At 38.1% G+C, this 26,126-nt stretch overlaps 1 protein-coding gene across 2 annotated transcripts in view; it reads left to right on the forward strand.

Annotated features, from left to right (window-relative positions):
* Positions 1 to 12,827: 12,827 nt before the first annotated feature.
* Positions 12,828 to 26,126, forward strand: part of ZC2HC1A (zinc finger C2HC-type containing 1A) — a 44,846-nt gene continuing 31,547 nt past the window's right edge. For both annotated transcript variants that reach the window (XM_045186153.2, XM_024578296.3), the window contains exons 1-2: positions 12,828 to 12,902; positions 21,301 to 21,374. In XM_045186153.2, coding sequence (XP_045042088.1) covers positions 12,887 to 12,902; positions 21,301 to 21,374 — 90 coding nt within the window. In that variant the 5' untranslated portion in view covers positions 12,828 to 12,886. The remainder of the gene's footprint in view (positions 12,903 to 21,300; positions 21,375 to 26,126) is intronic.

Below are 26,126 nucleotides of genomic sequence, written 5' to 3' on the forward strand. Positions count from 1 at the left end.
CTATTGACAACTCTACATGTGATCTCCATCTCTATGGTTCTGTTCCTGTTCTAGTTGTTTGCCTAGTTTGCTCTTGTTTTTGTTTTAGGTGTGGTCATTAATAACTGTGAGTTTTCTGTCATTTTTACTGTTCATATTTTTAATCTTCTTTTTCTTAGGTAACTCCCTTTAACATTTCATATAATAAGGGCTTGGTGATGATGAACTCCTTGAACTTGACCTTATCTGAGAAGCACTTTATCTTCCCTTCCATTCTAAATGATAGCTTTGCTGGATACAGTAATCTTGGATGTAGGCCCTTGCCTTTCATGACTTGGAATACTCCTTGCCAGCCCCTTCTTGCCTGTAAGGTCTCCTTTGAGAAATCAGCTGACAGTCTTATGGGAAGACCTTTGTAGGTAACTGTGTCCTTTTCTCTTGCTGCTTCTAAGATTCCCTCCTTCTCTTTCATCTTGGGGAATGTAATTATTATGTGCCTTGGTGTGTTCCTCCTTGGGTCCAGCTTCTTTGGGACTCTCTGAGCTTCCTGGACTTCCTGGAAGTCTATTTCCTTTGCCAGACTGGGGAAGTTCTCCTTCATTATTTGTTCAAATAAGTTTTCAATTTTTTGTTCTTCCTCTCCTCCTTCTGGCACCCCTATAATTCGGATGTTGGAACATTTCAAGATGTCCTGGAGGTTCCTAAGCCTCTCCTCATTTTTCCAAATTCTTGTTTCTTCATTCTTTTCTGGTTGGATGTTTCTTTCTTCCTTCTGGTCCACACCATTGATTTGAGTCCCAGTTTCCTTGACATCACTATTGGTTCCCTGTACATTTTTCTTTGTTTCTCTTGGCATAGGCTTCATTTTTTCATCCAGTTTTTGACCAAATTCAACCAATTCTGTGAGCGTCTTAATAACCAGTGTTTTGAACTGTGCACCCGATAGGTTGGCTATCTCTTCCTTGCTTAGTTGTATTTTTTCTGGAGCTTTGAAGTGTTTTGCCATTTGGGCCTTTTTTTTTTTTTTTTTTTTGTCTTGGCGGGTCTGTTGCTTTAAGGGGTGAAGCCTTAGGTGTTCAGGGGGCTAACGCTGGTTGCTGGGCTGTGACACTGTACGTGGGGGAGGGGCCGAGAAGGAGCACTGGCGCCCGCTCCCCTCTCCACGGGACTCCAATCTTTCACTCTGCTACCCACAATCAAACTGGGCCCCTCTGGTGCTGGTTCCTGAGTGGGTGGGCCTGTGCATGCCCCAGGCCCCTGTGGGTCTCTCCAATGACCTCTCCCATGAGGCTGGGAGTCTCTCCTGCTAGGACCGCAACCCCCACGGGCGCTTTCATTTAGAAGTTTGAGGCTTTATTTCCCCGTGCTGGAGCCTTGGGTTGCCCGGTCTGCTTCACTCCCCGCCGTTTGACCCGTTTATCTGTGGGTGAATGTGGGGTCGCAGGGTGCTACCCGCCGCTCTGCCTGCCCTGCTCTCCACCACTCTGAGTCCGGCCCTCTCGGTTTATCTGTGTGCGAATGTCGGGCCGCAGGGTCTGCCAGCGGTCAGACTGCCTGCCCCATTTGTCCCACACTCCACTAGTCTCTGTCCCACCACCACCATGGAAGGCTTCTCCGCACCCCCCGCCCCCCCCCCCCCCCCGTGCCCATCTCCGCCCCTCTACTGGTCTGGATGAATGTTTATTTTTTATTTCCTTGGTGTCAGACTTCCTTGCTGTTTGATTTTCTGTCAGTTCTGGTTGTGTGAGGAGGCGCAGTGTGTCTACCTACGCTGCCATCTTGGTTCTCAACTCTCAAAGTAGAAATTTCCAATGATTAAGAAATGCTATTGCCTTGGCTGGTGTGGCTCAGTGGACTGAGTGTCCACCTGTACACCAAAGGGTTACCGGTTTGAATCCCAATCAGGGCACATGCCTGGGTTGCAGGCCAGGTCCCCATTAGGAAGGCACACTAGCGGGAGGAAACATTGATGTTTCTCTCTCTCTTCCTCCTTCCCTTCCTTCTCTAAAAAAAATCTTTAATATTTTAGTTTTTAAAGTGACCCACAGTGAGACATATATTTCAAATTGACATCCAGCACACATACACACAGATGTTAGCATGTCTGAAACAGAAGATTTTGGAAGCTTTTTTGTTTTCTACAAGTAATTCAATCTACTATTTTCTATTCTATTTTGTCTATTTCATGAAAAGAAAAATTTGATTCTACCCCACTAAGTTTATGCCTGAATCTACCAGTAGGGTGCAAACTATCATTGAAAAAAATTTAAGGAGGGATTTAGGAAGACAAGATCTTGTGATTTGAGATGTCTGTGCATGAGAATACTCTAGCACTTGCATCTAAATGAAAGTTTTCAGTCATTGTCTACACACTTGCTGAATTCATTAAAGAACTCAGTGCATCAGATAAAATGAGATAGGTAAAATTATAATTATCAACTTATTGCTTTTCTCTTTTTTATTACCTTATAACACATATTAGCCCTTAGGTCAAGTAGCTGAGCATGACTTCCATTTTCTTTCCATAGAGGTAAACAGAACCTCAGAAAGGAAAGGTGAATTGTTTACAATCTCCTAAATATCATAACATGGAAGAATGAAGATTCTACTGTATTGTTAAAATAAAGAACAATCACCATATTTTCTAAATACAGGCCCATCTTATTGGACTTGTTAACCTATCTTATCAGGTGTGTCATGGTCATATGTGCTGGGGAATGTGTGTACCTCTAATTATAAAACAATAAACAGAATAGACCCTAAAAAAAATTTTAGTTTTGAGTATCAAGATCAAAATTCGTGGTTTCAGAGTGTTATTCTTAAAGCTAAGGTTTCAAAAATCTATCCATGCAGATGTTTATGGGAATGACACTCAGGGAATTAAAGAGAAGAATCTCACTTCCACATCAGGGTCATTGAGACCAACCACCTGGGTAAAGTTGATAATTCAGTAGGATTATATCCTTGGAGCCAGATATGACCAAGAGAATTATAAAATCCATAAACTGGCAAAAATCCTAGACTTTCCACAGAAAAGAGTGTTAAATTTAAATAAACTCTCAAAAGATATATTGACTTCAGATAGGTCAATTCGGTTCCAATTTGTGTAAGAGCTCTGATGATGCATATCTGCAGTCAGACATCACAGGGTAATGGGGCCAAGGGCTCATTATTCATTTGGAGCACAAGAAGTAATTCTTTAATTTCACTCTGTTGTCTGTAAGGAAGAACTAGGAAGTGTTTCTTATGCAGATGCTTCACTCTGCATAAAGAAAACAAATAAAAGAAAATCCCAGCAAAAACATAGAGTGTCTCTAAATTTTTCCATCTGTAAGGTCCATTTGTAAAGGATAAATCATTTAAACCTCATAAAGTTTATTTTACTTTATAGTTCTTGGCTTTATTGGTACTAGTAGGATATCTTCATAAATGATAATAGTAGAAAGAATATATGAAACTTTTAACATTTAGATTTCTATGTGTATACTATCCATTCCAGTACAAAACCTCTCATGTTTACTTTTTTACTATGCTAAAATAGAAATTATAAAACCCAGAGTCATTATTTCAACTCTGGATGCAAAAATATATCTGAAGCCAGAATCTATAAGCTTCAGTTAAGAACTTAAGGTCTAATCTTGAAAAAATGAGAAACTACAGCCATAAATGTTTTTGAACAAATAGAGCCTTAAGCTAACCATTACATTATTGAATGTTTATAATTCCCAAATTAAAAACTGAGGTTATTGAAAGAGTCAACCTGCCAGACTGCTCATGTCCCAGTCAAACCATTTTTTCAACCCCTGGACTGCTTATGACTCAGTTACCCCAACTTAACTGGTAGCCTGCAGCTTACTCAAAACTCTCTCCCACCACCCACAATAGACATCTGACACCAGCCATAATGGCCACTGGTCAGACTGATCTTCCTGGACCTGGGAACAGCCCAGCCCTTTACCTCACCCCATTGTCCTGACTCACATCCTGAAACCTTGAGGCAACTGCCCAGAACAAGAGACAAACCCGTCCACCATTCCCCCAACAAATCCTTAACTTTTTCTTTTAAAACCCCCATTTTTTGCCACTCCCACCCCAAGGGTTGCAGTCTGTCCAGACTCGGCCCGCCTGTAAGCACAGCATCAAATAAAGGCACCTAGATTAGATCATCCGGTTCCTCCCCACTCTATTTCTTGTGCATTTCTAACAGTTATATCTATTATCATCTGTATTTCTTTCACTATTAAATTTTAGTCTACTGATCTACCATTTAATTTTTCTGTTTCTTTTGTTAAGAAAGTCAAGATGCTTTAAAAAACAGTGAAAATTTGATGTATAGTTCTAAGAAGTTCTTACTTACAAATTTGAAGCAATGACTGATATAGTAAACTACATTTGTTTTGGAAATGTGTATCTGTTCAGTGGATGTTGAATCCTTTGATATGAAAGGTGGTTAACTTTACGCACCAATCTTCTGAATATTATCTGATTATCATTGTCCCATAATATCCCACATACAGATGGTTTGACTTGTTAATCATCAAAACTTTTACTTCATATCTTGCTACAGAAATTTAGAAATATCTGTTGTATCCCAGAGTCAGTCAGTCACTGACTATGGGCTGCCCTCCTGATGATTAGGGCCATAACCTCAAGGGTTTGGAAGCACTCTTTATAAAAAGGGCAATTCTTTAGAGAAGGAAGTAGCTGTGGGTTATCAGGCAACATTCTCATCAGCTGGGCTGGATGTACCTTCCAGTAAAGGTAATTGGAGAAGGGCAATAGCCCTGTTATTGATATAGTCAATAGTATCAGTGACTACAAAGGGTCATTGATATTAATAACAGGCTCTGCAAAGGTGTTAAGAACTCTGAATAAGCCAGGAGGTGAGGGACAAATACCATATGATCTCACCTTTAACTGGAACGTAATCAACAAAAGAAAAAAGTGAACAAAATATAACCAGAGACATTGAAGTTAAGAACAATCTAACAATAGCCAGAGGGGAGTGGGGAGGGGACAGTGGGGAGAGGGGTTTACAGGAACTACTATAAAGGACACATGGACAAAATCAAGGGGGAGGTGGAGGCGGAGGAGGGAGGTGGGTTTGGCTGGGGTGGGGTGGAGGGATGGCGAGAAAAGGCAGACAATCGTAGTTGAATAACAATAAAAATTTAAAAAAGAACTGAATTTTCAAAGAAAGACTCACTGACATCCACTATAGTCTTTTATTAAAAAATTATTGTATTTTTTCCATTATTCTTTAACCCTCTTTAACTCCTCCCCTGCCCCCAGAGTCAGCACACTGTTGCCCATGTGATGTGGACTCCATCCAACGGAGACCATGTGTTGTGGCTGTGATGAACAAATTCACACAGACAACAGAAGTCCTGTGGAGAAAAGGGATGGCATGGCCACTCTCTAAGTGAGAGAGGGCCCCGACCCCTGCCTGGACAGGCTTGTATTGCTTTTCTGGGTACATTACATAGAGGATGGCCCTCATTTACTATGCACAGGTTTGCTTTAGGTGATTACCTTTTACAGATAACAAAGGAGAGTATGTTGCTAATTACTTCAAAGAAAAGGATGTTTGCAAATACAAGGGGAAAAGTGTTTGAACTGGTTACACTCCATACTTGGGAGGTTTAGCACAGATTTTAGGAAGTTACTTTAAAGATATGCTATAAATATTTGCTGCCTCAATTCAGGGTGAGGGAGTTTTAGCAAAAAGCAAGCCTCAAAGCAGCCTAGGTACTATGCAGGCCTGGTTCCCCATGGGAAAACTGATCCATGGGCCTGGGTCCTGTCTGCTGACTCACTCCTGCCGGTTTTCTGAATTGGAGCTGGGCTACATTGGCCACTGCCATGCGGATAGGTTCCCTATATTATGTCCATGAGTCCTCTTTCCATTCTGCTCAATCCCCCCACTCCTTAAACACCCCCGCCCCAATAGCTGTCATCCTGCTCTGTATCTACGAATCTGTCTCTACTTTGCTTGTAAGTTCAGTTTGTTCACTAGACTCTACATATAAGTGAAATCATATGGTATTTTTCTTTCTCTGACTGGCTTATTTCACTTAGCATAATGTTATCCAGGTTCATCCATGCTGTCACAAAGGGTAAATTTTTCTTTTTTATGGCCGAGCAGTATTCCATTGTGTAAATATGCCATAGTTGTTTTATCTACTTATCTACTGACCAACACTTGGGCTGCTTCAAAAAGAAAAAAGACAAATGGGACTACATCAAACTAAAAAGTTTATGCACAGGAAAGGAGACCAACAACAAAGTAAAAAGACAGCCCATGGAATGGGAGAACATAATTTGCCAACACATCTGATAAGGGGTTAATATCCAAAATTTACAAAGAACTTACAAAACTCAACACCAAAAAATCAAACAAACCAATTAAAAAATGGGCAAAGGACGAATAGGTACTTCTCCCAAGAGGACATACAGATGGCCAATACACATATGAAAAGATGATCCATGTCACTAATCATCAGAGAAATGTAAATTAAAACCACAATGAGATATCACTTCACACCTGTCAGAATGGCCATCATTAATACATTAACAAAAAAGTGCTGGCGAGGATGTGGAGAAAGGGGAACCCTTTTGCACTGTTGATGGGAATGCAGACTGTTATACCCACTGTGGAAAGAACTATGGAGATACCTCAAAAAATTAAAAATGGATTTGCCTTTTGACCCAGCCATCCCAGTTCTGGGAATATACCTGAAGGAATGCAAAACACGAATTCAAAAGAACATGAGCACTCCTATGCTCGTTGCAGTGTTTCTTGAATATATGTAAATTAAGTTTCTATGAATACTAATATTTTATCATCTGAGATTGCTCTTTCTTATAAAAATATAAACTTTATTACATTTGAAAATAGAGCCAGAGCAGACTCGTCTCTATTTTATTGATTATCTGTTAGCTGCTCAGAAACATAAATGTACATAGGCTTAATCAACTCTATGTTTATTGGAAACTGCAGGAAAACAATTGTTAGATTTATATGATAAGATTAGATAGAAATATACCAAATTTGTAATTTTGGTATACACTCTCACTAAGAAGGAAGTAAATAGAATTGTGTACTTTCAATGCAAAACTGCAAACAAGGAACATTTCTAGAAACACAGGTTTGCAAAAGTGGGCATTTGTATAAATAGTTAATGGAAGATAATTCTAAATGCATGTGCATCCACAATAAAAATTAGAGCGTTAATTTTTCACTTCCTATTTGTTGTTAAGGCAAAACCAAGTAATCAATTTTATTAGTAATGAGTGTGTGCTCATAGGATGAATTCTCATATAGCTGTTTCCGTTGAAAAGTAACTGCCAAAAGGTTAGGATTTAATAATTGTTTTTACAAACAGAGCCTTAAACCTTTTAAAATTATAAAAAACTGCCAAGACACTCATTTTAGTGATTTATAATGGGAGAATTTTTCTTCTTTGTCCTTAGTATAAATGCCCTCATGTCATCATCAGCATTGTACAACATTTCCTTGTGATGCTCACAACATGTTAAAGTAAATTCTTTTAAAGCCCTGGGAAGTGGCTGTGATTAATAATAAGGAGAAAGGGGGGAAAGGATTCTTGATTTTTTCTCTTTTTTTTTCTGCTTCTCTTTCTCCTGGGAGGAAATAAGCACCTGAAAACATTTGGCTTTTCTCAATAAAGCTAAAAATTCACAAGTTCTTAAAAAGTTCTGGACATTGGTTTCTATTTGAGTTTTTTAGATTTACCCAATAACATGAAAGAGAAATGTTTTTATTGTGCTTTTTGGTCTGTATCTAAATTATCTCTATTTTCTGAGGATCATGGTTTGGCTATAGTAATAGGAAAATGTGTAAGCAGATACCCTCATAATTTGGAAATGAAGAAAACTTTAAGGAAAGTTTTATTCCTTAAAGAAACAATTTTTTAAGGAAAGTATATTGATGGCTTATTAGAATTAAGTTAAGGATTTCTGTTTAATAAGAGGCATCAAAAACAAAGTTATCAGATATTGAACATACTGGAAAAATTAAATAATCAAAATTAGCAAGAGCCTAACATCTAGAATATACAAGAAATTTATAAACCCATAAAAAAGATGAGAATTCCAATATAAAATATGGATAAAACTATGCAATTCATTGAAAGCCAAATTTCAATTAGCATGTGTATGAAGAGATTCCCAACTCTTGACTTTCAAAAGATTGGCCAAAATTAGAGGTAAGCCAGCTATTAGTGAGATATAAGAAGATGGGCACTCTCGCACAATGTTGATAGGAGTATATGCTAGCACAGCCATTGTAGAGAACAATCTGGGCTTACTTACTGGAAATGAATGTGATCCAGTAATCCATTCCAGGGATACATCCCAAAGAAACTTGAGTCCAGGTTCAGAAGGGGACAGGCACAAAGATGTCCATTGTGGTAGCAGGTTAGAGGCAAGTGCGTGCCCATCACTGTGGGATAGGTAAATAAAATGTGGTGTATGCATACAGTAACATATTATCCAGCATTCAGAAGCAATAAACTAGTATTAGAGCAGCATCAGTGAATCTCTGAATGAATATTTACTTAAAAATTACAAACTGAATGAAGGTCATAGTAAAATGCTGTATATATAAATTAAAAATAGATGCACATATAAAACAGTACCACATATGTTTTAAGGAACTACATATATCCAGAGATAACTGTGAGCTTAGAGCTTAAATGAAATACAATGGTGCTTGCTGTGAGGAGATTGATAGAGTTAAAATGAAGGCTGAAGGGAAAAGTAATAAAATGGAAAAAAAAGAGATGCGTTTGCATGGACAGTTAATGCACTTGCTGTACACTAGAAAGTATGGTTAACTCACAGCAACCTGTACCTGAGATTAAAAATATATAAATTATGTAATTATGCCTGTACAACGTGAAGAAAAATATATATTCATACTCTCCTTATTTCTTTACTGACTGTCCCAGAATTTGCCAGTCTTGCATTATTTTCTTAGGGAGACTTAGGCTATTCTCAGTGATCTATACCTACCCATTGACACCATTCAAGACACAATTTAAATCTACATTTCTATAAAAACTTAAATTTTTTTCTACTCATGTAAATATCTTCCTGAAGCCAATTATTCTGCCTTAATAATGTATCGAATACATTGTTCTGTATTGCTCTGTATTATGTCTTCTCCAGGGGCTTTCACTACTAGCTGTTAACTTCCTAGGGGCTAGACAGACTTCTTTGGAGCTTCCTCTAGTGCCTAGAACATTGCTTGCATACACAGGAGTATCTCAGTTAAGTATTTGGATTCATAGAATTTCAATTGGAATTTGGAAGTGTGGTGGCAAGGTATGGCCAGATGAGATCATAAATGAAGGTTAAAAATCCCCTTTTGCCACTGAGGATTAGTTTTGAAAGTAGAGGAGGATGGATGTCCCTGAAATTCGAGTTCCTTTCCAAACTAGAGGAGAAAGAGATAGGATAATCCCTATCACATTGTGAGTGGAATAGCCCTCCAATCAGTGGAGGAGATGAACTTTGCTTTGGGTTCTGCTATTTTTCCTTCTCTTGGTGTTTCTTGTCTAGGACTATCAATAAATTTTCCTGGAGCATTTAAAAATTTTTGTTTTTACTTCAATTTACAAAATAAAGCTTGTAAGAGCCAACCAAGAATGTGCTTCCTCCATCTAGAATGCTGTTAAATAGCCCCTTCTCCCCATTTTTAAGGGAAAAATGCTTCTTTTATTTTTTGATGAAAATTATCATCTTATTATTATTATTAAATGTATGAACTCATTTTATATACTAAATTCTACTGGGTTATTCCTCTGTAAGCCGTGGAAGGAAGAAATACCCTACATAGCAGAGTTGATACACTTCTGTTAGATTCTCACTGAGATTCAAAATCTCACTTGGCTGCACTTTGCAAACAAGTTGAATAAGAGCCAAAGGTTGCCTCTGAAACGGAAATTGATCTCTGTGTAAGAACAACAGGAGGTTGGAACTTTGAAACAGACGATATATGCAGCTTGCTCAGCTCTTTGGAAGGTGCAGAAAAGATGTGGATTGGTTCCAGGGAGTGGTGACTGAATTGAAAGGAATGCAAAGCGGAAAGAACTGGGAATATGATGTAATAAGAAAAGGGTACAATATATATTTCATCTACTTGCTAGTCTTAGGATCTAGGTTGAGTCAGTAAACATCTCTGAACCTTTGCTTTCTTTTCTGTATAAAGAAAATGGGATGATCTCTGATGCGTATTCATTTATGAATGTTATCATCAGTTAAGATAACCTGGCAGCTAAAAAATATGAACAAACAGCTTAGGAACATAAGAGAAGAGACTGAGCTTCATTCATTTTAGTAACTGGCTAGAATGAAAGGGGTCTGAAACATAAGTATTCAATAAGTTTTTTGAATACATCAGAAAAATAGAATGAATCAGAGAGGAGGTAAAATCAAAAGAAAGTACCAAGACAAGAGAGACTCTCAGACCAGGAGGCAGAAGAAAGAATTTAGGACAGCAGATAAGAAACCATCCTCTTTACCCAGGGGTCAGGACCAGAGAAAAGCTTCAGAAGCCGGTGTAGCTGTACCTTAGAAGTGGTGAGAGCCCAGTCCGTCTAGAGATTAGCAGACATGTTTTAGAGAATTGAGACTGACAGTGGCAATGACTACCCAAATAGTATTCCTTAAAAACATAACTGAACATTTAGCTTTACATTTGAGGCAGGTAGAAGGCCAGGTGAGGAATCCCATGAAGTTGTCATAAGGTAGAATTGGAGAGATCAAAGTTTAAATCCAAGCTACCATTCACTAGCAGTATAAATACTGGTGAAAAATAGTATATAATCTCTCTGAGATATCTAGAAAATGAAATTTGTTATTGTAAAAAATTAAAATTATGGAATCCATTTGTAGTCTATTTTTAATATTAAATAAGAAAAAATATGAAAAAGATCTAAAACATGCCTAATGTAATTTTTAAAACTGTTATCATTATTATTGTTTTGTTGTTACTGTAATGTTTATGCCCAATAAGATGTACATCAGTCAACTCAAACTCTATCTTGACTTCAGTTAAGAACCTGTAATTTGTAAATTGCCTATTTATATTTAGGTTTTTTTCCATGTGTGCATTTTTCTTTAGTGCTCTTTTTAAAGTTGACCCTATCCCAATTCTAACTTTGTCTTAGCAATACTAGGAAAATAGACTTGCCACACGTAGGCCAGGGATAGAGGGTAGGTTACGTGGCAAGTATGACTGTGGTTTGGCCAACAGGACCAGGATCTCAGATCTCAGAAGAGCAGAAGAACCAGAGCAGGACCAAGGGCAGGGGCCCAGACAGGCAAAGAGGAAGTTTTCCCTTATATGACTGCATGTAAGAAATGGACCATGGTGCATTCAAATGCATTTAGAGGACCTTCCCAATAATAGCTGGTGTGCCCCTCAAGTGTGTGTTAATAATGCTTTCATTTGAATGCAGAGCTGGACTCTTGGAAAGGTTTTGTAAGACAAATACTTTTAACAGTAAAGAAGTTAGATATAAAGTCAAAAGTTTGCAACTGAACAGAGTAATGAGAAAACTAATGTAAGATTTGTTATGGAAATTACATTAAAACTTATAACTTGTCAGTAGATATATAAAGTTAACAAACAATATGGTTTGTTTATTACTGCCACATCAAATTTTCAAAGAAATTTAGTCCTGGCAAAATGTGGGAAGCTGTTAAGCAAAGGTTTCAGCTAGTTATGAAGTTATCTTTGTCAATAAAATGTTGCTGCCACCAAGCCATTGCCAAGAGATGTCCCCAATCTGGCATGCGGTAAAAGGAGAAACTTCATTCTCCTTTTTGATGAACAGTTTGCAAACTGAAGAAACACAGCCTCCTCAGCAGGGATACTTGCTAACTATCTCTGGGAACCCAGCTTCAGTGGCCTACCAGGCACAAATGGAAAGCTGTTATACAGAAAAAGTGCCAGCTCTGGTCCCTGATTGGTCCTCATTTATGCGATGAAGAAACTATATTTGCAGTTTGATTGGTCCAAATAACATTATCCTGATAGGTCAGAACCGCACATCCTGGCTGGTGTTATGAAGCCTGAGAGATAGGCTTCTGCACTGTCAGATAAAGTCCTCATCAGGGTCGACACCTTCATTCCCAATTGATTATGGCCGACAGAAACAGGCCTTATTTCGTCAGGTGTACATGATTTTCCCCTTTAACTTAGTATGGAGGTTACATTATTAGTGGGCAGGCCAGCAAGCTAACTGAGCTAAAGGGCAATAAAGTGGAGGGCCATGATGGGCCAAGAGAAGATGCAGGTGAGGAAACTTTTCAGTGCCGCGTTCCGGACAGAAAGTGTGATATCTAGGGGAAGGTGGCTTACTTCACAAAAGCTGTGTGAGAGGTACCATTTAGGGAATGCTCTCAGGTCAAGACTTGTGACCAAAGGGTGTAAAATGGAGATGGTGCCACCTTCAGGACATGCGTCTGGTTTGCCTGTTGGCTGACTCAGAGGGGCAGCCCAGAACACAAAACTGCAGACTGCTTGAGGGACGGGCAATCGGGAGCCCAGGCGGTACAGAGATTGGCTGAACACGGGAATGAGCTGTGAGGGTAACGTTGCTGGAGTGGAACAAAGGCTCACTAGGGAGGCGGAAAACCAGGGAGACAAGTAGGTTTACGGTGGGATCACCAGGACGCCAGCAGCAGGAAACCAGCGCGGCGGCGTCCCCCAGCGGCGCGCCTCTCCAGGCCCCGCCCCTTGCAGGCCCCGCCCCGCCCCAACCAATGGGAACCCGGGATGTTAGCGGGTGGGAGGTGCGGCCGCGTTGCTACTGTCGTAGCTGGACGGCTGTGGGCGCTGCCCGAGGAGTGTCCCGGAGTCGGAGGCGGTGGCGCAATGGAGGGACTGGAAGGTGAGGAGGTAAAGGGACGCAGGACGGGCGGCTGGACCGGGCCCGTAGCAGTTGCAGGGCCCTGGACACTGGTACCGAGGAGGCGAGGGCAGCGTCTGAGCGGCGGACCCCTCGGGTACCACTGGAGGCCCGGGCGGGAGGGTGGGAGCCCAACAGCTCCCAACGCCGTGGGTCTAAGGACCCTTAGACTGCCGCCTCGGATGGTCTTCAGCTGGGGTTCACCACCCGGCGTCTGATCTCCCTCTGGCACACGCCTCCAAGTCCCTTCCTGCAGTTTTCTAGTCTTGCCTGACTCCTGCTGTCCTACTGGTAATCACAGCCTCTGGCCAGATTTTATTTTCCTTGCAAAGTGAACGCTACATGAATGTCCACAGCCTCCCCACCTCCAGCGTCTGCTGGGGCCCTGGGGTGTGTCTCCAGCCTTGAGCTTCTGACACTTTCCTTGGCCAGTTTTCCTAGGTAACCGTTTTACCATTTCTACAGCATCTTCTATGGGAAGGATGCCAAGAGCATCTTCCAAGGAAGTGTCACTGGCCAGCTTTACAGCTAGGACAATAGATTAACAGAAGGATTTAAGGGCTTGTTCACGAGGACTGTGTACGAAGAGCCAGCTTTGATTCTTTATTTTTGGGTTTATCCTTGTGCTGTAACCATGACTTCTGATTTCGCTTTGTTCCCAATTCTTTCTCTTTTTGCTCTATTCCCTTTTACACATTTTATCTTCTGTAATATGGCATTCGCCTAAAAACAACAAAGAAAGAAAACACCCTACTAGCATTGGCAACACCAGTTTCAAGGTTCTTTTTCAAATTGTGGTTAATCCTTCTGATGAAGAATAAGCTTGTGGAATTCAAAGATACTGTTGTTTGGATTTAGCTCTTTTTTCCCCTCCTAATAGATTCAGGTAGAATTAAGAATAAGCGGAGGCATTGAGCCGCTAGGCATTATTGCATGTTGAAGAATAAATTATTTCAGATTGTGTTTTCAAGTGAAAAGTAGTAACTACAGTGACCTAAGCTCACAAAAAAGCAAATGTAATAATGAGCATGATCAATATTTCATGCTTTTGCTCTTAGGTGAAGTTCTTATAGTAAACACCTTAAGGACGATAATTAAGAATTATGATAATTGTCTATTTGTGGGCAACTGTGGTATATTATAAAAAATGAAGGTCTTGTTCTTAATTCATTTTAGTCAGGTCATTCAAGTTTCTATGAACTAGGAATTATAGTGATAGTACTTATTACTTTTAAGATACTTTTGTTTATAGGGTCCTAGGGGCAGCTTTTAAAAAAAAATTTAATGAACTTTAAAACATGATAGTATTATAGCATAATAGGATCTTGGGTTCTGGAATTCTCACAGGTTATAATACACATAATGTCCTTTAGAACACTTTCTCTACATATTTTTAATTTATTCCTTTGTAATTAAGGCAAAGGTCTTCATTTGATTTTTCTCTTATGTACACTAAGCACCTAAAACAGTGTCTGATACAAAGTAGGGATTCAGTAAATATTTGTTAGATAAATGACTTTGACTATGATAAGCATTACTGTAGGCCCTGGGATGCAGCCAAAAGTAAAAAAGTCCTGTTCTCATTAAGCCCACATTTTAGTGAACTTTGTATTTTAGCAGTGCCAAGGCATTATTACTGAAATCTTACTAAGAATGCTTTTAAAATGTAATGAAAACCTATTATATAATATTCAATTACATGAGTGGAGAAATACATGAATTCTGATGTATATAGTGTTGTGATGGACATGTTTAATGGGCCCAGCTTGTGATGTGTCATGTTAAACAGTATTTGCTCTTCCCTCTTTTTTTGATTTTGATTTTTTTTGGTCCTTTTTGTAGGGAAGGACTATTGAATATTCATAATTTCAAATGGTTTAAACTAATTAAAAAAGCTGAGTTTTTTGTTGAAGTTAGGACAGTGCCTTTCTTTCTCTTTTGTTCTTTTTAAAAATCAGTCCCTATTAAGTAACATTTTGCAAAGATCAAAACGTTTGTGTCTTAAGGGTACCATTCTGTAATTCATCTGTGTCTTCGATTAAGAAATGTTGATACAATGATAGATAATTTTTTTACCCTATTGGAAGTTAAAGTCTAACTTGTTGAAGTTATCTAATAAACATCATATTGCTGTATCCATTAGAAAATCTTTAGGAGTTTGTTTCACATGTCATAATAATTGGGCAAGTATTGCAATGTTTGGCATTAGACCCATGTTTCTGGCTGTGATCAGTTACCAGGCTAATCTTGATTGTAAAACCAAGTATATGAACCCCTGAAAAATTCTAATATCATATATTTTTTCTTATAACCTTATTTGCATGTTCATCTTTTACAACTTATATTATTTTTGGCTTTCCTGGACCTATATGTTTTTTAGATTGTCAAGAGATGAGGTATTAAGCTAAAAACACTGTATTTTAAAACCACATATCAACGATTTCTCATGATTTTGTATAAACTGTATCTGAGCACTTTTGCATTGTGTGGGTAATTAGAGCAAAGCCTTTAATGTCTTTTCACCTAAATATTGTGACCTAAGGTATAAGGTATATCTAAAGGCAATAGAGGTAGTTCTAGACTTGAGAGAGTTCCAGTCTCTCATAAGCTTTCATTGGTAAAATGGAGAGATGATGAACTCTATGCAGATTTTGTCCACATATACAGCATTGTCATTCCTTTTGTAGCACATTGATGAGAGGTTATTAACAGTTGTGACAGAGATCAGTCAAGCTGCCCATCCTTTATGGGCAGCTACACTTAGTAGGTCTTAGTGTACTGCCCCTAAAACCCAATGACAGATCTGATTGCTCTTCCCCAGTGTAGCCCTTAATCTACAAAAGACAGCCATCCTGTCCCATTAGAGCTTCTTCTTTGTTTTGTTTCTCCCTAAACACATTAGTTTACTGAGTAATTCTTCATCTTTATTAATGTATCTAGTATTTATTGTATTTGGTACTGAGACAGAGGCCAGGTGTTTTAATAACCAGTGTGCTGGAGAGGATCCTTGCTTTGTTTCTTTTCAGCTCTATGACTTGTGTAGTTAATCTGAATCTCAGTTAGCTATAAACAAATGGAGCAATTAAATACCAATCTGCCTGAAGTATATTAATTATTAACTGATGTAATATATAAAGTATTTAGCAAAGTGCCTAATACATAGGCCCCCTCAAGTTCAGGAAGTACTTTAGGAGCTTAAGAGTGGTTCAGTATAGATAAAACGGAGTGCTTGGAAGGGATTGGGGGGAAATCCCACTAGATAATCATAGCAGCAGGGTATTAGGAGAAGGGAGAGGCTGGAAATACATATGTGATGAGAATTTGAACTAAGGGGAAGGTAGCAGGAACTGAAAAGGGAAGATAGATTAGAAGACGTTTCTGAACTGGAAAGATGGGATGTCACTGCTGGATATGAAAAGGAAAAGGAATCAAAGATAAAGCAGTTTTCTAGCTTGGACTAAGAGGTAATATTAATATCTTTAACCAAGAGGAAGGCTAAGTTGGGGAGATGAGGTCATGAGTTTGGCTTCTGAAATGTGTTTGTGCGGTATTTCAGGGATATCTGGTAGAAAAGTCTCATAGGTACTTGGAAGTACCTCTGGAGCTTTTAGTTTAGTAGTTAGCAACATAGAAATGATAGCAAACGGATGCATTCTCCTGAAAGTTGTATTTAGCAAAATGAGAAAAGAAACTTGGGCAGAACAGATGCTGTAGGTTTGAGCACGACGAAATTGGAGTGTGTGTGTCCGTAGAGGGGATATTTAAGGAGATTTAACCACTGTCAGGAAAAATCAGTTGGAAAGAAACTAATATTTAGTATGTACCTGAAAAATACCCTATGGCCCCTGGTATTCCTAGAAGTTGTACTAACCAGATCAAACTCTGCTTAGCTCGAGATCTGAAAAACTTAGGCTTAGGAGAGACAAACATTGAAGCCAAGAGAGAAAGGATGTTAAAGGTGGAAGGATTGCTCAGCAGTGCCTAATGCTACAGAAAGGTCCGGTAGGATAAGGATTCAAAAGAGGCCTTTGAATTCGGCAATTAGTACACCACATGAATGGTGTTTCTTAAGGTCTCTACTCTAATGTCCACTAAGTAAAGGAGCTTTCCCTGATTCTGCCCTTTTCCCCAAATACAAACATACATAGCATTAAAACTGTCCTCCCTTCCTTTACGTTGCTCTATTTTTCTACATTGTGCTTATTACCACCTGACATTTTTTAGACTTAGTAAAAAAGACACTTTATTTAAAATTATTGCAAGGGAGATAAATAATTTTTATAATTCAATATTTACATATTTTTTCATAATGACATAACAATTTTAATAATTCTTTAATATTCCCTAATAGGTCCCGAGTTGGCATTTATCCGTCTCCCCATTAGTCTCCCCGCCCTACCCACCCCACATTTTTTTTCAATCCTCACCCGAGGACATGTTCTCATTGTGATTGGTTGCCTCCTGCACATACCCAGGCCAGAGATCAAACGCGCAACCTGGGTATGTGCCCTGACGGGGGAATCGAACCTGCAACGTTTTGGTTACAGGATGATGCCTCAACCAACTGAGCTATACCAGCCAGGGCCATTTTTTATATTTAATTGTTTTTGTTTATGTTTTTCCTATTAGAATAGTAGAAGCTTCAGAAGATCTGAGTCTTTGTTTTTATCATCTGAGTCTTTGTTTTTTGCCCACCTCTTAGAACATTTCCCACCTCATTGGTGCTCAGTAAGTAGTACTTGTTGAAGCCACAAATGGATCTATTTTAATACAGTGATTAGACCTAGTAAAGTTTGCCTGCAATTTAGATGGGGAGTGAATGAGAGGTAGTAGAGAGAAGCTAGTTAGTAAATGTATTTTCAAAAATGTCCTATTCGGGACATTGATCCTAAATATCTTGGCGGGGGGTTGGGATGAGGGACAGGGCAGAAAAGGTTTCTGTTGAGGAAATAACAGCTTACTGAATCTGTTTTTAAGACTGAAAAAGTCCTGTTTTAAGAAAACCCTTTTTTTTCATTTAGAATTTTTCATACATTTGATCGTGGAGAAAGGGCTATGAGGATGATTGGTCGAAGTAGTGGAAATGACTAGTCAGGTTCGGACTAGGTAGAAAGGGAAGTACAGCCAGAGGTCAGTTATCAAGAACACGCAATCACCCTGAGATCAAGAAGTAATTTACAGAGAGGTAGAAGTCTGTGATTGGAGACCTATGTATTTTGAGAGTCCAGAGGAGGACCCTTGGGTGTTTTGCTGAACTAAAGTGGAGTGGAGGGTGAAGGTATTGTGTTCAGCAGGCTAAGTGTGAATGTTGAAATCTAGGATGAGCTGACAAAGGGAAATCTTGTGAGATATTAAAGATTGTTGAACTGGAAGTAATTTGATTTTTAAAAGGAGCTGTAGGGAGAAAGTTGATATAACAAATGCCATTTGCTTCAAAAGAGAGGCTTGTTGAGTTTTAAAGGTTACATTCAGATGCTTAGGAAACAGACATGCTACACACAGAGGCCAGCTCAGCTCTTAATTTCCAGGATTTCTTTTCTTTTGTAAATGTTCTCTCCTATTTTTTAAATTTATACATTTTAGAATGTCATAACTATTTTAAATAACAGCATATTATTTCACATCACCTGTGTAATAGTATAAAGATACCATTTCAAGCCTTATTATCATGTAGGTTTCAAGTTGCTAAATACAGAAACTCCTGATGACTCAATAATGTATGCAGGATAAATATTGTAAGGAGACATTGACATCTTGATAGTTTTAGACTATTAAAGTACTTAATTACTTTGTTCTGTACATCAGTTTGAGTGCTTCTTTCCACAGTGTTTGCTCTCTGCTATACTAATCACCTCTCTGAATATGATCTCTGTACTGTATTCTTATAAGATGAAGAATTTGCTAGCTTTTCCTGTTCTGGAGAGATTAGTGGAGTTTGTCTGCATGCCCTGGAGAGCACTGTCTTTTTATATCATTTGTTGTGAAGCATTTTTATATGTAACATCTCAGTTGATCCTCTGAAATGTTAGAGTGAGCTGATGTTTTATCCTCGTTTAACTGAGGCTGCCTATATGATCAGTAATGACTTATAAAGCTATGCCCTAAGATCAGCTAATATGAGGAAATTATAAATTTATGTCTTTATTTTATTTATTTTGAATGGAGTAATTTTTTTTTATTTTTTGAGATAATTGTTTTTAAGTTAATTTTCATTAATACTATAACTCTTATGCCTTTTAGTGATCGTGATTTTCTTTTTCTTTTTCTTTAAAGACAATTTGAACATGTTTGATAATTTGTAGGAATTAATCCCAGGAGTTGTATTTTATTATATTATAGTTTTCTAGTTGCTGTTAAGTTTTGAGTTTTTGAATTAAAAAAAAAAGATGATTTGGTCCTTAGGTATATGAAGACGTGAATCATGTAGACTGTTGGTTTTATGAGAGCAGTGATTCTGTCATTCCAGCCTGTGTCACTGTTACTTGGCAGGCACGCGCCCAAGTACACACTCACATTATTTCCATATGTTGAGCTGATTTTTCTCAACAGCTAATTTTTATAAGATTTTGCCTTCTCTTCAACAAGGAGATACTGAAATGTACTTTGAAGCAAGTAAAATATGGGATACTTTTTGACATTTTGTTTTCATGAATTTTTATATCATGTGCTTAAAATTGAAAGGAATGAATGAAAACTATAAATAAGCAAGCCTAATAGATTATGCAGTATGTGATATCACTTTGACCATAATTTAAAGATGTTTTTATTTTAATGTACCTGATGTATTTCAGCAAGTGGAATTAAGTGATCCAGGTAAGTGGAGTTGTTTTACCAAAATAACTTTGCCTCTGGTATTGGAGAAGGACAAATCAGGCAAATCTTAGCTTTGTTTTTGTAGTGTCCACTCCCTAACTCCACCACAGACATTGCCTCCATCTGAAGTGACACATACTCACTACCTTCTACTAAAATAGGGCAGTAGAGTATTAGGAGAATGAGATGTCAAACAGTTCGTCTGTTACTGTTTGATTGTATTCCCACAAACGTCTGTTTTGATTTTCCTAATTAGTTTTCTGTGAACCTATTAAATAAATGCCTTAGAACAAATTATATGAAGCATAATTGTACTTAATGCACGAGTTTGTTACTTCTAAAAGAAAATGTTTTTCTATTTGTCTTTCATATGATAAAAGAATTGTAACAGTAAAATATTCAGCAGAAAATATGGTAAAGGTATAGGTTCAAGTATCATTTTTAGAAAATTGCAGGTATGGAAATAAATTTAGGTTTGATATTTTGCTTGATAATAAAATGACAAATTGACTCAGTTATGTAGAATCACAAAGAATATAGTTTTTATCATTTCCATAACAAATCTGTTGCATGAAAGTACATGATATACGTATTAATTTTTGATTGAGTAGAAGTTTCAGCTACTTCTAGCTTAATGAATTTGTGTCCATAAGGTCAGAATATCTCAACTTGCTAGACTATGAATGTTAATATAATATATATAAAATAATGAACAATTCACATAATATGTCTGTTTGCATAGTAAATAGATGGATCTTTTCCTTAAAGCATTATACTACCTATTATATGATGTTAAACAGAACAAGATTATTTTCCTTCAATCCATGAACATGGTATGTTTCCATTTGTTTGCGTCTTCCTTAATTTCTTTCTTCAGTGTTGTGGAGTTTTCTGAGTACAGGTCTTTTACCTCCTTGGTTAGGTTTATTCCTAGGTATTTTATTTTTCTTGTTGCTATATCAAATGGGAATTTTTTTCCTGATTTGTGATATTTCATTTTTGGTGTACAAAAATGCCTTTGATTTCTGAATATTGACATTGTATCCCACTGTTTTGCCAAATTCATTTATTAGGTCGAGTAGTTTTTTGGTGGAGTCTATAGGGTTTTCTCTGTACACTATCATGTCATCTTTTCATCCTAGATTATCTCAGGAAGCCACCTCACTGATCACTAGTGTTATTTCTTAGTGCTTTGAATATTAATAATATGTAATATTAACCTTAAGATAAATTTGATTTTTAAAGTTTAGTAATTTACAATAGACATATGCTGTAAATTAAGAGAATAAGATAAATTGATTTGGTTAAAAGTAAATAAGATACTTCCAACAAATCAGTTTGGTTATCTTTAAATCATGACTTCTGTATTTGGCGTGGCCTTTCTGACCACTGATAAACTCTGAGTCTGGTTCCCATTTAAATTGATGATGTCATTTATTTCAAATGAAAGAAGGCATTTTTCACAAGAACTGACAGTTTACATTTTGAAGTTAAGAGAGGACATTAAAAATGGGAAGTTTCACAATTTGAACATAGAATTTATTGACAAAAATCTTTTCTGTTTTAGAAAATGGAAGTGTCCAAGTTGGAGAATTATTACCTTGTAAGATTTGTGGAAGAACATTTTTTCCAGTGGCATTAGTGAGTACTCTTTTTCCTTTCGGTTTTGATAGATCAGTAATTGTTCATTTCTTTTGGACAACTCTCATGGAAAGAACGTCTGGAATAATTGGAAGAGATACTGTTCAGGGGTGTAAGTTCCATCAATGTCTTTCTTCCATGATGGTCTTTTTCCCTTCAGAGTTTGATTGGTCTTCAAAATTTCTCTATTAAAGTGTTAAAGTGTTCCGTTCGTTGTGGGGATAGTAACAAAAACAAACAAAACTATTAGAAATACACACTGTATTTAAAGGTACAGAATGACATATAATGTATGGTATTTGCTTTAAAGTACTTCAGGAAAAATGCCCTGCCTGGTGTTGCTCAGTGGATGGAGCACTGGCCTGCAAACAAAAAGGTCTCTGGTTTGATTCCTGGTCAGGGCACACATTTGGATTGTGGGTCAGGTACCCAGTTGGGGGTGTGCAAGAGGCAACTGGTCAATGTATCTCTCCCACTTTTTCTCCCTCCTTTACCAACTCTCTAAAAATAAATAAATAAAATCTTTAAAAAGTAAAGTACTTCAGGAAAAACTGGGATAGACAAAACAAGATTGCTAAAATGTTTGTAATTATTGAAGCAGAGTGATGAATAACAGGGAGTTCATTGCACTATTTTCTTAATAGTTATATATGTTTGAAATAGTCCAAAGAAAAATTGTTTTCAATTAAAAGTGCACCTGAAATATATTAAGCATTCTCTGGATACTTTTTGATACTTAGTATATACAAATAAAAGCACTTTTAACTGATTTTAATATAAAATGCCCATCTAAATAGAGAATAAGAAAAATGCCTATGTACTTTACATATTTTTTGTACCTTCAAATATAAATGGACATCTATTAACATTTTGATGTAAAGATTTTCTTTGAATATGGATCCTTTGATTAGAATTCTGCTATATAGCACTTTTTATACTCTTAATATTTCCAGTTTTTTTCTTTAAAGCAAAGTGAGGGATTAATGATCCATAACTGTCAATCTGACTACAGAGTCCTCTCTTTTTTCAAATGATAGTATTTTATTATTAAAAAAGCATGCCAAGGATTTTGTAAACACTGTTAGGTGAACATGCGCAACTTTAAATACAAAGTAAAGAGGCAAAACTGAAGACATTTTGCCTTTAAGAGGAAATGTTCTGCAGAGGTGGTCCCAACCAAGGCATGAATGTGGCTCCATCTCCCATGAAAGCATCAGGTTTGCTTTCTGAACTCACTATGTCCACGTTAACAGTTTCAGAGTGATTGCAAGAAGTGGTATTGAATAAATCACTCCCACCCCTTTTTTCTACTTTTACTCGATAAAAAGGGCTCCATATCACACTGACAGTTTGAATTAAAGTTTGTTTTCTGATTGTTTTTACTTACACAAGGACCTCTCGGAACACCATTTGCAAATATCCTTCCTGGTCTTCTTTCTTTCTTTTTTTAAATATATTTTATTGATTATGCTATCACAGTTGTCCAAATTTTTTTCTCCCCTTTATCCCCACTCTGCCCTATACCCCCCCCCCAACATCATTCTGCCTCTCCCTTAGTTCATGTCCATGGGTTGTACATATAAATTGTTTGGCTTCTGTGTTTCCCGTACTATTCTTAACCTCCCCCTGTCTTATTTATGCCTACCAGTTATGCTTCTTATTCCCTGTACCTTTCCCCCTCAACCATTCTTCCCCTCCCCGCTGTTAACCCTTCATGTGAACTTCATTCTGTGGTTCTGTTCCTGTTGTATTTGTTTGCTTAGTTTTTGTTTTTGTTTTTTAGATTCAGTTGTTGATACTTATAAGTTTGTTGTCATTTTACTGTTCATAGTTTTTGATCTTCTTCTAATTCTTAGATAAGTTCCTTTAACATTTCATGTAATAAGGGGTTGGTAATGATGAACTCTGTTAACTTGACCTTATCTGGGAAGCATTTTATCTGCCCTTCCATTCTTAATGATAGCTTTGCTGGATACAGTAATCTTGGATGTAGGTCCTTGTCTTTCATGACTTCGAATATTTCTTTCCAGCCCCTTCTTGCCCACAAGGTTTCTTTTGAGTAATCAGCTGACAGTCTTATGGGAACTCCTTTGTATGTAACTCTCTCCTTTCCTCTTGCTGCTTTTAAGATTCTCTCTTTATCTTTAATCTTGGGTAACTTAATGATGGTGTGCCTTGGTGTGTTCCTCTTTGGGTCCAATTTCTTTGGGACTCTCTGGGCTTCCTGGACTTCCTAGAAGTCTATTTTCTTCTGCAGATTGGGGAAGTTTTCCTTCATTATTTTTTTCAAATAAGTTTCCAATTTCTTGCTCTCGTTCTTCTTCTGGCACCCCTGTGATTCAGATGTTGGAATGTTTATAGTTGTCTCAGGTTCCTAAGCCTCTCCTCATTTTTCTGAATTTTTGTTTCTTCATTCCGTCCTGGTTGGATGTTTATTTCTTCTTTTTGTTCCAAATTGTTGATTTGAGTCCTAGTTTTCTTCCCTTCGCTGTTGGTTCCCTGTATATTTTGCTTTACTTCACTTTGCATAGCCTTCATTTCTTCCTTCATTTTGCGACCAGGCTCTATCAGTTCTGTGAGCATCCTGATTACCAGTGTTTTGAACTCTGCATCAGATAGGTTGTCTATCTCCTAGTCACTTAGCTCTTTTTTTCTGGAGTTTTGATCTGTTTTTCATTTGGGCCATTATTTCTTTGTCTCGGCGCACCTGTTATGTTGTAAGGGGTTGGAGTCTTAGGTATTCACCAGGGTGGGGCAACCCTCTTAGCTGTGTTGTGGCACTCTGTGGGGGAGGGGTCAGAGAGGGAACAATGTTGCTAGCTGGCTCTGCTCTCATCCCACTTTCCAGCGAACTCTCCTGTGAGACTGGGAGTTTACTCTGCCTTTGCAACTCCCACAGGATTCCAGAGCTAGAGGTATTGAGTCTTTATTTGCCATTCAGACAGCCCCACCTCTCCCATATGCCGCCTTGCTATGCATCCTCTCAGCTGGGCTGCCCATCTCCGCCCCTCCTACTGGTCTGGATGAATGTTTCCTTAACTCCTCGGTTGTCGGAGTTCCATGCAGTTTGATTTTCTGGCATTTCTGGTTGTTTATTGTTTTTAAATTGGTTGTTATCCTTCTTTTGGTTGTGCAAAGAAGCACAGTGTTTCTACCCACATGCCTCCATCTTGGCTAGAACTCCTTATTTCTGTATACATTAGATAGCACACCATTCTCTTGGATTTTACTTTAAAATAATATTGGCTATTTCATATTGTGTGTAGTAATCCAGCTACTCTCTAGCTTTGTTACCTTTTGCTGTCATTCTTTCAATACATTGCCTCCACTTTGGAGAAATCATTAAATCATGTCACCAGACACATTTTAACACTGTCTCCTTCCTCACTACTCTCCAAGTCCTCAATAGCAAATGTTCCCTACTCAACTATACTGCATCAACTGATATGATGCAGACAGAAACTTGTATCTAAACTTCAAATTCAGGTTGGTTTTGGCTTGCTAAGATACCTCCGAGTAAATCAATATGGGTAAAACCCTTTCTGCATGAAAATGTTTCTGTATAAACTGCCTGGCTTACTTATTTAGGCACTTAGAAGAAACACCAAACCTGAGTCCCACCTTTTTTATTAAAAATATTTCTTGCTCAAGTGGCCAGTAACTGACTCGGAAGGGAATGACTGCAACCCAGCCCACATCCCTGCGAGGGCTGAGAGGTCCTGAAGAACGTCCTGGCCCTGGCAACAGAGCTGCTATGACTAAGAGGAGCATCCAAATTACAGTGATGTTGAGCTCCAGGATAGGAGAACAGGGGGTGCAGGAGGGACTACCCTCTTCAGCAGGAACCTTAGTTACCACCACTTGGTGACACTGGCAGATTCACCTCCACAGGTGTTCCATGGGGTTGGGGCCAAAAGCACATTAACACAATTTGGGGAAAAAAGATCTAGTTCTTGAAAGCCTGAGTAAATTAATTATATACATAGAAAAAAAGTATTAAGTACATGCCGTCCTTTCATACCTGGCTTTCTACCTAAGCAAGGACTAATTAAATTAGAGTATTAGCTTCAGTGTGTTGACACTTACTAAATGTTAAAAATACATTAGCTGTATAATAGGAGTTATATGTATCACAGACTACACAAACGGTCAAATTTCCTTTGTGATGACATGGAAGTCAACTGAAAAGTGTAAAGAAAGCACCATTAAACAATTACTAGGCTGGTCAACTATTAGTGGGAATGAATGTATATTGGTAAGGTCACAGCCAAACCTGACCTCAAGTATGAGCCAGTAGGTTCACGGAAATAAAACCTACCCTCTGGCTGCAAAGTAACCCTAACCCTAAACCTTAACCCTGGCCATCAGCCTTACAAGTGGATGCCAGTAGTAATCCAAAATCTATAGAGGGCGGATGGTTCAGTGTGACCCCTATTACTTTTTACAGAGGAAGGAACAGTGCATTGATTTCCACTATGATTCTAACCACATGCACAGAGTTAAGACATTCTTGTTCTTTAAGCCTGGAAAGTGTATCTTTCAACACCCATCTGACTTCACCTTTGGAGTCTGTGACTAGTGCAATCATAAACAGAATCAATAGCTAGCCCTGTAGTATCTTACAGGAATAGAATTTAAGAACACCAGTCCTGCTCTTACCTTAAAGAACTTGAAGGAAACTGTGTGCCTCTTCATAATTTATGATGAGTAAATGCTCTGGGTAGGTGATTGGAAGGCCAGCCTGTACCACAA

Source organism: Desmodus rotundus, chromosome 8 (assembly GCF_022682495.2).
Source record: "Desmodus rotundus isolate HL8 chromosome 8, HLdesRot8A.1, whole genome shotgun sequence".
NCBI lineage: Eukaryota > Metazoa > Chordata > Mammalia > Chiroptera > Phyllostomidae > Desmodus > Desmodus rotundus.